The 13,013-nt window shown below is 44.9% G+C and overlaps 1 protein-coding gene across 1 annotated transcript in view; it reads left to right on the forward strand.

Annotated features, from left to right (window-relative positions):
- The window catches only part of LOC308312506 (uncharacterized protein), a 31,818-nt gene extending 21,225 nt beyond the window's left edge, over nt 1-10,593 (forward strand). Inside the window, exons 17-24 of the mRNA XM_080759115.1 lie at nt 484-630; nt 3,588-4,520; nt 4,878-5,201; nt 5,296-5,542; nt 5,693-6,433; nt 7,034-7,132; nt 9,557-9,678; nt 10,045-10,593. Coding sequence (XP_080615241.1) covers nt 484-630; nt 3,588-4,520; nt 4,878-5,201; nt 5,296-5,542; nt 5,693-6,433; nt 7,034-7,132; nt 9,557-9,678; nt 10,045-10,080 — 2,649 coding nt within the window. The 3' untranslated portion in view covers nt 10,081-10,593. The remainder of the gene's footprint in view (nt 1-483; nt 631-3,587; nt 4,521-4,877; nt 5,202-5,295; nt 5,543-5,692; nt 6,434-7,033; nt 7,133-9,556; nt 9,679-10,044) is intronic.
- Nucleotides 10,594-13,013: the final 2,420 nt, after the last annotated feature.

The following is a 13,013-nucleotide window of genomic DNA, read 5'->3' on the forward strand; positions in this document are numbered from 1 at the left end:
GGATCAGACGAGATAAAATCTCTTTTTTAATGTTTTTTTAATTTGATATAGATGTTCTGTTGGTAACCGGAATGCTCGCCTTAATCCATTTAGGATGTTAAATCCGTGTCGCAAAATCTCACCACTTTAACCATTATTTTAAACTAAACATTTTGGGTTAAAACACCAAAATGGGTTAAAAGCAAACATTCTTAACTTATATTTACTTCTGGGGGGTCCCTGGAGATGCGGTTCGGTGGCCAAATACAGATAATATTTTGGGGTCTTTAGTATGAAATAGTTTGAGAACCACTGACATTAGAAACATGAGGTTACGTTTAGGAATACCAGGCTGAGCCGTTCCGCCGGTCGTACGCCCGGGGTGACTGTGTTTTAGGGCCGGGCGTTTTGGTATCCGTTCCGTTTTACTGACTAGTAACCGAATATAGTTGGGAGTGGTATTGTTGGGGCAGTGTAAAACTTTCTGCTTTGCACCATCCTCAGGTGGAGTCGGAAGAGGATCCATTCCGAGACTTCCCAGACCTCCTGGACTTTGTGACGGTAGACGAGGTGGGAGACGTCACCGACTTCCCCAGTAATCCTTTTCCGCCCGACGCCGTTGCCATGGATACTACAGTGGTGGTGGATAAGGTAGGAGATGTGAGTTTAACCCATTCTGAACGGGAACCCGTTTTGGTGTTGGCATCATGTTATGCTTTAGCTATTGAAAAATAGCAGATCTACAAGCTCATAGCGCGCCACCGAGTGGCGCGCTATGAGCTTGTAGGTCTGCTATTTTTGAAAAATCGAAGAACGACTGACATTTTTAGAATCTGATCTCAGGTCAGAATGGGTTCATCAGACCAGTGTGTGTCCAGTGGAAACCTCGTATGAATCTGATCTCAGGTCAGAATGGGTTAAAGACATGGATACTACAGTAACGGTACACAAGATGGGAGCCGTGACCGACTTCCCAAGGTCGTCCCAGTTCAGCCCCGAGGCCAATTTATACTTAGTCATAGGCAGTGGTGGAGGTCTCTTATCTTAGGGTGTAGGGCTTCTTATCTTAGGGTGTAGGACTCTTATCTTAGGGTGTAGGGCTGCAACCATCTATTATATTCTTATCTTAGGGTGTAGGGCTGCAACCATCTATTATATTCACTCTTATCTTAGGGTGTAGGGCTGCAACGATCTATTATATTCTTATCTTAGGGTGTAGGGCTGCAACGATCTATTATATTCTTATCTTAGGGTGTAGGGCTGCAACGATCTATTATATTCTTATCTTAGGGTGTAGGGCTGCAACGATCTATTATATTATCTTATCTTAGGGTGTAGGGCTGCAACGATCTATTATATTATCTTATCTTAGGGTGTAGGGCTGCAACCATCTATTATATTCTTATCTTAGGGTGTAGGGCTGCAACTATCTATTATATTCTTATCTTAGGGTGTAGGGCTGCAACTATCTATTATATTCTTATCTTAGGGTGTAGGGCTGCAACTATCTATTATATTCTTATCTTAGGGTGTAGGGCTGCAACGATCTATTATATTCTTATCTTAGGGTGTAGGGCTGTCTTATCTTAGGGTGTAGGGCTGCAACGATCTATTATATTCTTATCTTAGGGTGTAGGGCTGCAACGATCTATTATATTCTTATCTTAGGGTGTAGGGCTGCAACCATCTATTATATTCTTATCTTAGGGTGTAGGGCTGTCTTATCTTAGGGTGTAGGGCTGCAACCATCTATTATATTCTTATCTTAGGTTGTAGGGCTGCAACCATCTATTATATTCTTATCTTAGGGTGTAGGGCTGCAACGATCTATTATATTCTTATCTTAGGGTGTAGGGCTGCAACCATCTATTATATTCTTATCTTAGGTTGTAGGGCTGCAACGATCTATTATATTCTTATCTTAGGGTGTAGGGCTGCAACCATCTATTATATTCTTATCTTAGGGTGTAGGGCTGCAACCATCTATTATATTCTTATCTTAGGGTGTAGGGCTGCAACCATCTATTATATTCTTATCTTAGGGTGTAGGGCTGCAACCATCTATTATATTCTTATCTTAGGGTGTAGGGCTGCAACGATCTATTATATTCTTATCTTAGGGTGTAGGGCTGCAACCATCTATTATATTCTTATCTTAGGGTGTAGGGTCTTATCTTAGGGTGTAGGGTCTTATCTTAGGGTGTAGGGTCTTATTTTAGGGTGTAGGGCTGTCTTATCTTAGGGTGTAGGGCTGCAACTATCTATTATATTCTTGGCATATATATATTATTTTTTCACTATATTTTATCCCACGATTTTGTAACCCTATTTTTTCACCCAGTGTCAATTATCTAATGTAATCCTGGGTTCTACACGTTATTCCAACCAGTTCCTTTCCCCTCCGTCAGGCGCCCCCGCTGGCCAGGGGGAGGCAGTATAGAGACTAGGATTACTGCAGGTTCTTTGTGAGGGTACCTACCTAGTACCGACCCTAGGGGACACGTGGAGAACATGTGAGGGTACCTACCTAGTACCTACCCTAGGGGACACGTGGAGAACATGTGAGGGTACCTACCTAGTACCTACCCTAGGGGACACGTGGAGAACATGTGAGGGTACCTACCTAGTACCTACCCTAGGGGACACGTGGAGAACATGTGAGGGTACCTACCTAGTACCTACCCTAGGGGACACGTGGAGAACATGTGAGGGTACCTACCTAGTACCTACCCTAGGGGACACGTGGAGAACATGTGAGGGTACCTACCTAGTACCTACCCTAGGGGACACGTGGAGAATATGTGAGGGTACCTACCTAGTACCTACCCTAGGGGACACGTGGAGAACATGTGAGGGTACCTACCTAGTACCTACCCTAGGGGACACGTGGAGAACATGTGAGGGTACCTACCTAGTACCTACCCTAGGGGACACGTGGAGAACATGTGAGGGTACCTACCTAGTACCTACCCTAGGGGACACGTGGAGAACATGTGAGGGTACCTACCTAGTACCTACCCTAGGGGACACGTGGAGAACATGTGAGGGTACCTACCTAGTACCTACCCTAGGGGACACGTGGAGAACATGTGAGGGTACCTACCTAGTACCTACCCTAGGGGACACGTGGAGAACATGTGAGGGTACCTACCTAGTACCTACCCTAGGGGACACGTGGAGAACATGCAAACTCCACACAAAAAGGCTCTTTTTCCAACCCCACCTAAGGTATGGGCACTGATGACGTGGAGGAGAGCACACGCCCCCAGCGTCCCCAGCGTGAATCGAACCCAGGAACTTCTAGCTGTGAGACGGCAGCGCTACCGACTGCGCCACCGTGCCCCCCTCTTAGTGAATTCTCTATCGATAACTTGTGTATATATTAATTGAATAATTGAGAAGAACGATATGTTTTCTAGTCTATCTATCTAATCATCGATTATCCACTTAATCGTTATTGTATACTTGTCTTGTGTCATGCAAATATCAATTATTTGTGGGAAACCTTTCACCTGTAATGATATGCGGCCTGAAATGTTTAGGAACCCTGGATCTAGATAACAGTTATTAACTGTCCAGCTTGACATGTCCTTGTTTTCTGTTCCTAGCAGTCACCGGTCCATGACAAAGACAGCCACGCGGTGGCCCCTGCAGGTGACAAGGAGGACTACACTCAACAGAATGGAAAGTATGACCATCTTGTGGACCTTTGTTACGATGGCACGGCCATAGACTTCTTCTGTACACTCTGTGAAAGCACGGTGAACAGTAGAGACACTAAATGTGTAGACGCCCACGTGAATGGAAAAAAACACAACCAGCTGCTAAGCCTGAACCTGCACCTTGGGAAGAAGAGAGAGAAAGACAAAAACATTGAGATCTTCAGCGAAGATGACTGTATTGTACAACACCCAAAATACAAAACCCCAAATCACCACCACTACTACTGTTCTCTCTGTAAGTGCTCAGTCAAATACCTTAAAAATAGTAATTTTAAATGCGAACACCTGAAGGGACTAAAACACACTGCTTCACTGTGGAAGAAGATGAAGGGACTAAAACACACTGCTTCACTGTGGAAGAAGATGAAGGGACTAAAACACACTGCTTCACTGTGGAAGAAGATGAAGGGACTAAAACACACTGCTTCACTGTGGAAGAAGATGAAGGGACTAAAACACACTGCTTCACTGTGGAAGAAGATGAAGGAGGACAAGCTGAAAGACGAGAAGATCAGCAGCGAGGATGAAGTCGCTGGGAAAGAATTGAGTAAAGACCAGCAGGATACGGCCATGAAGTCCCTCGCCATGAAGTCCCTCGCCATGAAGTCCCTCGCCATGAAGTCCCTCGCCATGAAGTCCCTCGCCATGCAACCTCAAGAGGACAAGATGAACTCTGGACCAAAGGAGACCATGAAGTCCCTCGCCATGCAGCCTCAAGAGGACAAGATGAACTCTGGACCAAAGGAGACCAAGTCGTCCAGCTCTGCTGCTGGTGGAGAGGTTTCTTCATGCAAGCCTGCTTGTCTTGAACTTCCCAAGGTATTTGATATCGTTGCAAAGGGGGGGGTCTTAACGTGCACAGTAGAGGACAATATAATATGAATAAAAACAATTTATCTGGTCACTTCAAAAGATACTACGCAAATAAGGCACTGAAGCACTCAATAAGTCTGCCTAAAATCACTTTGGACATCATTTTGCATTTTCTACTTTTCTACTGCTAAAGCTTTTGTTAAAACATGTCTTAACTTGGTATATAAGTCGCTGTCCGGCAGAAACTAGCTAACTCCATTTTTCAGGATTTTGATTATTTTCTAAATATATTGAAGGCTGTGACTAAAACTAAATCAGAATGTGCTGCTGTCAAACGGCACACTGCTGTTGCATCATCCTCAGGTGGAGTCAGAGGAGGACCCGTTCCAAGACTTCCAGTTTGACATGACAGACTTTGTGACCGTGGACGAGGTGGGAGACGTCCACGACGTCACCGCTGCTCCTCCGCCCGCTGTCGTGGCCACGGATACCACAGCCATGGTAGAGGAGACCACGGGAGACGTGTGCGACCTCTCCGGTTCCACAGAGACCACGGGAGACGTGTGCGACCTCTCCGGTTCCCCCCCTCCTCCGCCCGCTGTGGTTGCCATGGATACTTCGGGGGCGGCGGCGGAGGAGAAGAGCACAGAAGAACAACGCGAGTCGGAGTCTGAAGACACACCGCAGGTAATTCCATTTGTGATTTAGCTTCGGCTAACTTTTCAACCCCGGTGCTTTTTTGTTTTAACAGTTTTTAACGTGTTTCCCGTGTACTTCTTAGGGCTCACCCGGGACAGTCACCCTGGCAACAGCTGCTCCAGACAATTATGAAACTGCTGCGACCGCCTCTGAAAATCCTGCATGTGTGGAATCCGCGTTGGGCCCGGTCGTCACCACTGAGCACCCACACTCTCCTGTCCCCCAGGCCATGGGCCCGGTCGTCACCACTGAGCACCCACACTCTCCTGTCCCTCAGGCCATGTGCTCCTCTGACCAGCTGGACACAGCTGTGCCTCAGACTGTAGCAGGTAGCACTGCTCCCTCTGTTCCAGCACATCTACAACCTGCTTTAATATGAAGGGACACGTTTATTTAAACTGGGAATGTTACTGTAGTTTAATACCGAAATACAAAATCAGCTGAAAAATCCTAATGCATTTTGATGTCTTCAACTACAGCCAATATGGACTCCACCCTGGCAGAGGATTCCCTCGCTGCATCTGCTCCAGCGGGGACAGCCGGATCACCTGAGGGTTCCACCAGCCCCCATGTGGAGGTGTGCTCCTCTGGTGTGGAGCCCACAGCAGGAGGATCACCTGAGGGTTCCACCAGCCCCCATTTGGAGGTGTGCTCCTCTGGTGTGGAGCCCACAGCAGGAGGATCACCTGAGGGTTCCACCAGCCCCCATGTGGAGGTGTGCTCCTCTGGTGTGGAGCCCACAGCAGGAGGATCACCTGAGGGTTCCACCAGCCCCCATTTGGAGGTGTGCTCCTCTGGTGTGGAGCCCACAGCAGGAGGATCACCTGAGGGTTCCACCAGCCCCCGTTTGGAGGTGTGCTCCTCTGGTGTGGAGCCCACAGCAGGAGGATCACCTGAGGGTTCCACCAGCCCCCATTTGGAGGTGTGCTCCTCTGGTGTGGAGCCCACAGCAGGAGGATCACCTGAGGGTTCCACCAGCCCCCATTTGGAGGTGTGCTCCTCTGGTGTGGAGCCCACAGCAGGAGGATCACCTGAGGGTTCCACCAGCCCCCATTTGGAGGTGTGCTCCTCTGGTGTGGAGCCCACAGCAGGAGGATCACCTGAGGGTTCCACCAGCCCCCATTTGGAGGTGTGCTCCTCTGGTGTGGAGCCCACAGCAGGAGGAGAGCAGGAGAACCGAGGACAAAGGGTCAAAGAGAAGAAAGCAGTCTCCGTCTCTGGTGGGTTGAATGATCAACTCACTATTTATAAAGAACATTTAAAAACTACAAGAATTGACCGAAAGTGCTTATCAATAAAAACTAACTAATGACAAACTAATCCGTAAAAGCAAGTTTTTACAGATAATGCTTATCAATAAAAACTAACTAATGACAAACTAATCCGTAAAAGCAAGTTTTTACAGTTTAAAATAAAAAATAAATAAAGCGATATTTTCACTTCTGGGGTCATTTTAATGTCTACCCTGGCTTTTGTGTGCACCCTAGTTTTTTAAGTCGCTTGATTCAATATTTAGATATATTTAGGTATACACATAGCAACATCTAAATGACACAGAATCACACCTTGGAAAGCATGAGTGTCTATTTCAAACAAAGTGTTTTTTGACTTGAATTGCCTGTCATAATTTGACCCCCCTGTATTAGGATGTTGATGTTCATTTATCAGCCACCACTCCCCACTGACAGGTAGTTACCCCCCCCCCTGTGAGCTGTTTTGATTGTAACTTAAAGCAGTTAGTAGACTTTACCACAATTTGCCGTGCAATAATATTTATTTTCATGTAATCCCGGACACTCCCAACATTCTTTTTGTTTCAGCTAAGCGCAGGATGCCTGGAGAGAAGGAGGAAGGACCTATACAGAAGAAACAGAAGACACAAGACAAGCCTCCTCCCGTTGACCTGAACAGTGCTGTTGGTGAGATACGGTCCATGCCATCAGCTGTAACTCTGAGAGTGTCCATTTGTACACTCCATTTCAGTTAGTTTTAAATGAATCATTCGAATACCGGACTTCTCGCCTCGGCGAGTGGACTTCACCTTTGGCGAGTGACCTTCCCCTTTTGCCGAGAAGGCTTTACTTTCCGAGGCGAGTCGCCAAGACCAATCGCCCCAGAAAGTGAAGCCTTCTCGGCAAAAGGGGAAGACCACTCGACCCTGAGCATGCTCATTTAGTCATTTCCATTGCGCTCCAATTCCAAGGCGCACCGAGGAGTTTGCACATAAAGTGCGTTATTTCTTGCATTTTGCAGCTCCGAAATCGGGGACTCACAGAAAGACAGTGGAGAGAGGACGCAATGCCGTCAGCCCGCGCACGCACGCACACACACACACACACACACACACACACACACACACAGCTCTACACAATGTATGCCTATACGTGCATTGTGCAAAGACGAAGCACAAATAAATCCAATAGCCTTGTGAGGCGCGCAGCGAAAAGTTGATAAATGCGATGTTTTACTGCTTCGTGTTCGTGTGTGTGTGTGTGTGTGTGTGTGTGTGTGTGTGTGTGTGAAGAAGCCTTTCTAACCAAAGTGCTGAAGTATCAGCAGCTAACGCAGACCATCTCACAGCTAGGCTACAGATGTAAACTTTTAGTTTTTATCTTTGGCAATGATAGCCTACAATCTAAAAAGTAACTATAGGCTAATTGAGTTTTCAAATAAATACATGTGGCGTAAAACTGCTTGCAGCTAACACTGCAAGTAGGCTATAATTTATTCCATGAAGTTACTTGTAGTTTTAGACCCATGCTTTTAATTGCTAAATAAAAAAATGCTGTATGTTTACATTACCTTAGGTACCTTTTTACGCCTAAATGCATGGCTTGAATCAGCCGTGCACTGATGTGAAAGAGTCAAAACCTTACCAACAGAAAGTCAGGGGAAAAAATACCTTAGACCTGTGTTATGATCCTTCCACTTTTAAGAAGATCACACCAGGATTTGTACTACACTATGTCTTCACATTCAATATTTGAGCTGTTCCTCTAACAACAATGTCATGGATTGATCAAATTATAGAAACGACGGATTTCACCGTGACGCGCATGGATGTCATGGATTGATCAAATTATATAAAAGACGGATTTAGCACAGTAGCTAGCAAAGGCTGCAGTTAGAAAACACTAGCCAAAAAGTGAAGACATTTCGCCCCGGGCCCAGTGGTCTTCCCCTCGGGGCGAATGGACTTCCCCTTTTGGCGAGTCGCCAAGACCAATCGCCCAGACTGCTCGCCAAGGGCGAGTGGTCTTGCTACCGTTTTAAATTAACACTGGATTTTTTCCCAAAGGAGAAGGGAAAGAAATATACATTGTATTGTACCCGAGTTACAGACTCAGTCTTCACACACACAGGCACATACACAGATCTCCATGTGGGACACCGGCTGACAGTTAAAACGGGTGCTATCATGACAAGGTATATTATTAAGTCCCCAAGTTGCATCGTTCCCAAGTAGGCCCGTGGCTGGCTGCGATGGGCACGTACAGGTCTAGTATATTAAAAAGGTAGATTTTCTCCGTTCATGTTGGATATTGTTCTATACATTCATATTGTCCCTGCAGGCATGGAGTTCATGTTGGATATTGTTCTATACATTCATATTGTCCCTGCAGGCATGGAGTTCATGTTGGATATTGTTCTATACATTCATATTGTCCCTCTGCAGGCATGGAGTTCATGTTGGATATTGTTCTATACATTCATATTGTCTCTGCAGGCATGGAGTTCATGTTGGATATTGTTCTATACATTCATATTGTCCCTGCAGGCATGGAGTTCATGTTGGATATTGTTCTATACATTCATATTGTCCCTCTGCAGGCATGGAGTTCATGTTGGATATTGTTCTATACATTCATATTGTCTCTGCAGGCATGGAGTTCATGTTGGATATTGTTCTATACATTCATATTGTCCCTGCAGGCATGGAGTTCATGTTGGATATTGTTCTATACATTCATATTGTCTCTGCAGGCATGGAGTTCATGTTGGATATTGTTCTATACATTCATATTGTCTCTGCAGGCATGGAGTTCATGTTGGATATTGTTCTATACATTCATATTGTCCCTAACAGGCATGGAGTTCATGTTGGATATTGTTCTATACATTCATATTGTCTCTGCAGGCATGGAGTTCATGTTGGATATTGTTCTATACATTCATATTGTCTCTGCAGGCATGGAGTTCATGTTGGATATTGTTCTATACATTCATATTGTCTCTGCAGGCATGGAGTTCATGTTGGATATTGTTCTATACATTCATATTGTCTCTGCAGGCATGGAGTTCATGTTGGATATTGTTCTATACATTCATATTGTCCCTAACAGGCATGGAGTTTCTGGTTCCCAAAACAGGGTTTTTCTGTAAACTGTGCAACCGCTTCTTCACTGGAGGCCGGGAGGCTGAGCTGAACCACTGCAAGAGCCAGAACCACCATGAGAACTGGCAGGTACAGTTACAGTACAGTACAGTACCTGTAGGTACAGTTGGATGCACAAGATGATGTTGCATTGCAGATGATCCCGTTGCAATTCTTCTAAAGAGATTTAATGGTGGCTCAAATGCAGAATAAATAATGGACCTTGATATGAAAAGGGTTGAAAACCACTGGTCTAAATAAGTATGTCAGGCCAGCGGTTTGGGCCTTCAATACAAGATGTACAACTTCTAAGAACTGCAAGCTGCTGCCCTCTGCTGGGCGTTGTGGGAACGTATATTAACATGGAAATTGGAGCGAGTGAAGTACCGGTAGTTTGGTGACTTTGGTCTATTTGTTTGCCCTGTTTGATTCTGGTTTTTGTTCTTTGTTTTACAGAAATATCTCCAGAGCAGGAAGACAACCTCTAGATGAACATTACATTATGTGAACCTGAATGTGTTGTTGTCACCTGTCAACGGTCTACTCTCTGTTGTTGGTAAACCTGTTTATTGTGTTTATTTGTTTTATTGTGACAAAGTACAGAGCCAAAGGTTAAGCTATCTATGAATATTTTTAATCTGTAACACAATTTTATACAAGATGTAGTGGGGGTCCCCTCCATAGCCTGGAAACCAGACGAATCTGGCACAGGGGAAAAAATCCTGGGTAGATTTTCGTTAGTTGTGGGTGACCAATCAGAGCCCACTATTCAAAGTGAGACTTTTTTGCTGTGGTGTTGGAATTAGTTTGTAACCGCCCCTTGGAACTAAGTCTTGCACAACGAAGTTCCAGACTAATATCTACGTAGTGATTTAGTCAGGCCAGGCCAGGCTAGTCCCTCCCTGCTTCATCTCACTCTCAGCTTTGGGGTCCTTGGTCATTGAAGACCCCTGTTCTACAGAATGTAGAGAAACTATAAATAAAGTTTGTTCTATTATGTTGTCATTGCTTTGTCAAGTCTTTAATGTCCTCTATACTGGAGCATTTCTGTTTGCCGCAAGCCATTATGAACAGGGTTGAATTCCTAATAGACTGTAACTATAGTTACAAGTTATAGTTACCAACTGCGTGTCCTACAGGATTCCAATCCAGCAGAGCTTTAATATACCTTCAGTGATGTTTTATTAATATACCTTCAGTGAATGATGCCTTCAGTATTAAATGGTAGTGCCCTTTTCCCAGGACCAGACCATAAGAAAACACATGGATTCATTCAACATAATCCTTTGCTCTTCGGCTATTCTGTCTGATGTCATCCAATCATGTGTTCATCAGCCAACCGTCATGTTCTCAGACAACCTTTGTGACTTGTTTTCCTCGTCCCTCAGAGATTACGTGCTCAGGTACGGCACGGGTGTACCACTCTGACCACCCGCCATCGTATACTGCCACGTCTGGGTGTCCACACTCATGTGCAGTCAGTGCCACATGACCTGCTGTGACCGCCGAGCCACAGGAGACGCAGATTGGACGGATAAGGTCGACCCCCGCCCGGCTAAACAAAGCCTTGAGTTCCTCTTTGGGCAAGAAGTGTCCTGACGGAGACAGGAAGGTGTTGAAGGGATTGATAGAACCAGGGATGTGGCCAGGTTCTATGTCTGTTGATTCAAACGAGAGAAAGAACAGTCAGCTGCTGTTTTTTTTTGTTGACATTTCACATTTTGTTCAGTTGCAGTATAGTATAGAACCACCCCGTTGGGCCATGACAAATTGAGGAGGACACAGAGCAGTGTTCAAAATAACAATAATTTATTCGTAAGAGATAACTAATAATACTTCATATAAATGATAATGCTTACAAAAAGTATGAGATGTGGTAGTCAGTAAGATCAGTGGTGTCAGTGTGGATGTGTGGTTAATATGGTGAAGGTGTGTTGTAGTGTGCAAATCAAATGGTGAGGAGCAGCAAACAGAATGGTGCTGTCATCTGGAGTGGGACCAAGAGAATGGCTGGCAAGCCCTCTTTATAGGAGTTCCAGGAGCACTGATCAGGTGCTCCTAATGCACCTAATGAGGAGTCTCAAGTGGGCCGACGCCCACATGATCTGTGGGGGAAACACACAGACAGGGCAGTACACCATATAGACAGCATAGGCCCTGCAGGCCAGGCCAAGGGGCCGTGACAATGCACATTGTACTTTGATACATTTTGCGAAAATAAAGCAATTGAAAGAGAGAAGTTATCAAGTATCATTAATGTCGTAATTTTATCTACTGGCCCCTGGCCCCTTGCCATTTTTGTAATGTGGCCCACAGGTAAATCTATTTGAGTATCCCTGTTTTAAGCATCAATTATACTTTAGCTATTGAAAAATAGAAGATCTACAAGCTCATAGTGCCGCGCTACAAGCGAGCGGAGCAGTAGCAGGTTGCCTGTTGGTGGTGTGGGCGGGGCTGATAATCTGCACACCTGAGGGATATATATAGGCCTAACTAGGCAGCATACAAACATTTGTCTCTCACTGAGAGGTGCTCGCAGCACCACGATATATATGTGCCTGTATACTGAATGATGCATTAATGTAAGTCTGCTTTCCTATATATCCTACTCGTTGTATTGCCTATGTTTCCTACTGTGTATTACCTGTATCTGCAAAGACTGAATAAACTCTCAATGTCAATACTGTCTGGTCTGGTTCATGCTCTAACAAGGTACATAGCCAGCACCACCCCCTCACTAGAATATTTCAACTTAACTGAGGCTAATGTTATATTAATGTCAATTTGTGTTGCTATACAAATGCTCATTTAACCCATTCTGGACCCCTTTTGGTGTTTTAAGCTTCATATTATACTTTAGCTATTGAAAAAAAAAAACAGCAGATCAGCAAAAAAAAAAACAGCAGATCTACAAGCTCATAGTGCTGCACTATGAGCTTGTAGATCTGCTGTTTTTTTTAAACTGGGGGGGGAACATATTTTCAGATGGGGGTTCAAGGCCAAATGGAGGTAATTCTGGGGGTCCTAGACATGAAAAGGGTTGAGCACCACTGATTCATAGAAACATGGGTTTTTCAGAAAACTGTCAGGATTTAGAATACTTTTATTGTTTTAGAATCGGCCTCAGGTCTAAATGGGTCAAAAATGATTTCAGCTGTTTGTGTCAAATCAAATGAGCGATTGACTGAAACAAAAAACAGCTATTACTGTATCTGAGATGTTAATTAATACCTAGTCCTCTGCGTTCCTCAGGCGTTGACACTAAGGAGTGCCCTGCACCTGCCCCTGGCAGCTAAATAACACTTTGGGGCAGGTGGAGTCTGCTTTCAGGTTTCCCGACCGGGCGAGTGCTCTTTTGAGACGGGACACAACCATAATATATGAATACAACACAACATATAAAACACCTGAATGTGGCCAGAGCA

The sequence above is a fragment of the Protomyctophum bolini genome, assembly GCF_963924005.1.
Source record: "Protomyctophum bolini genome assembly, chromosome: 3".
NCBI classification, from domain to species: domain Eukaryota; kingdom Metazoa; phylum Chordata; class Actinopteri; order Myctophiformes; family Myctophidae; genus Protomyctophum; species Protomyctophum bolini.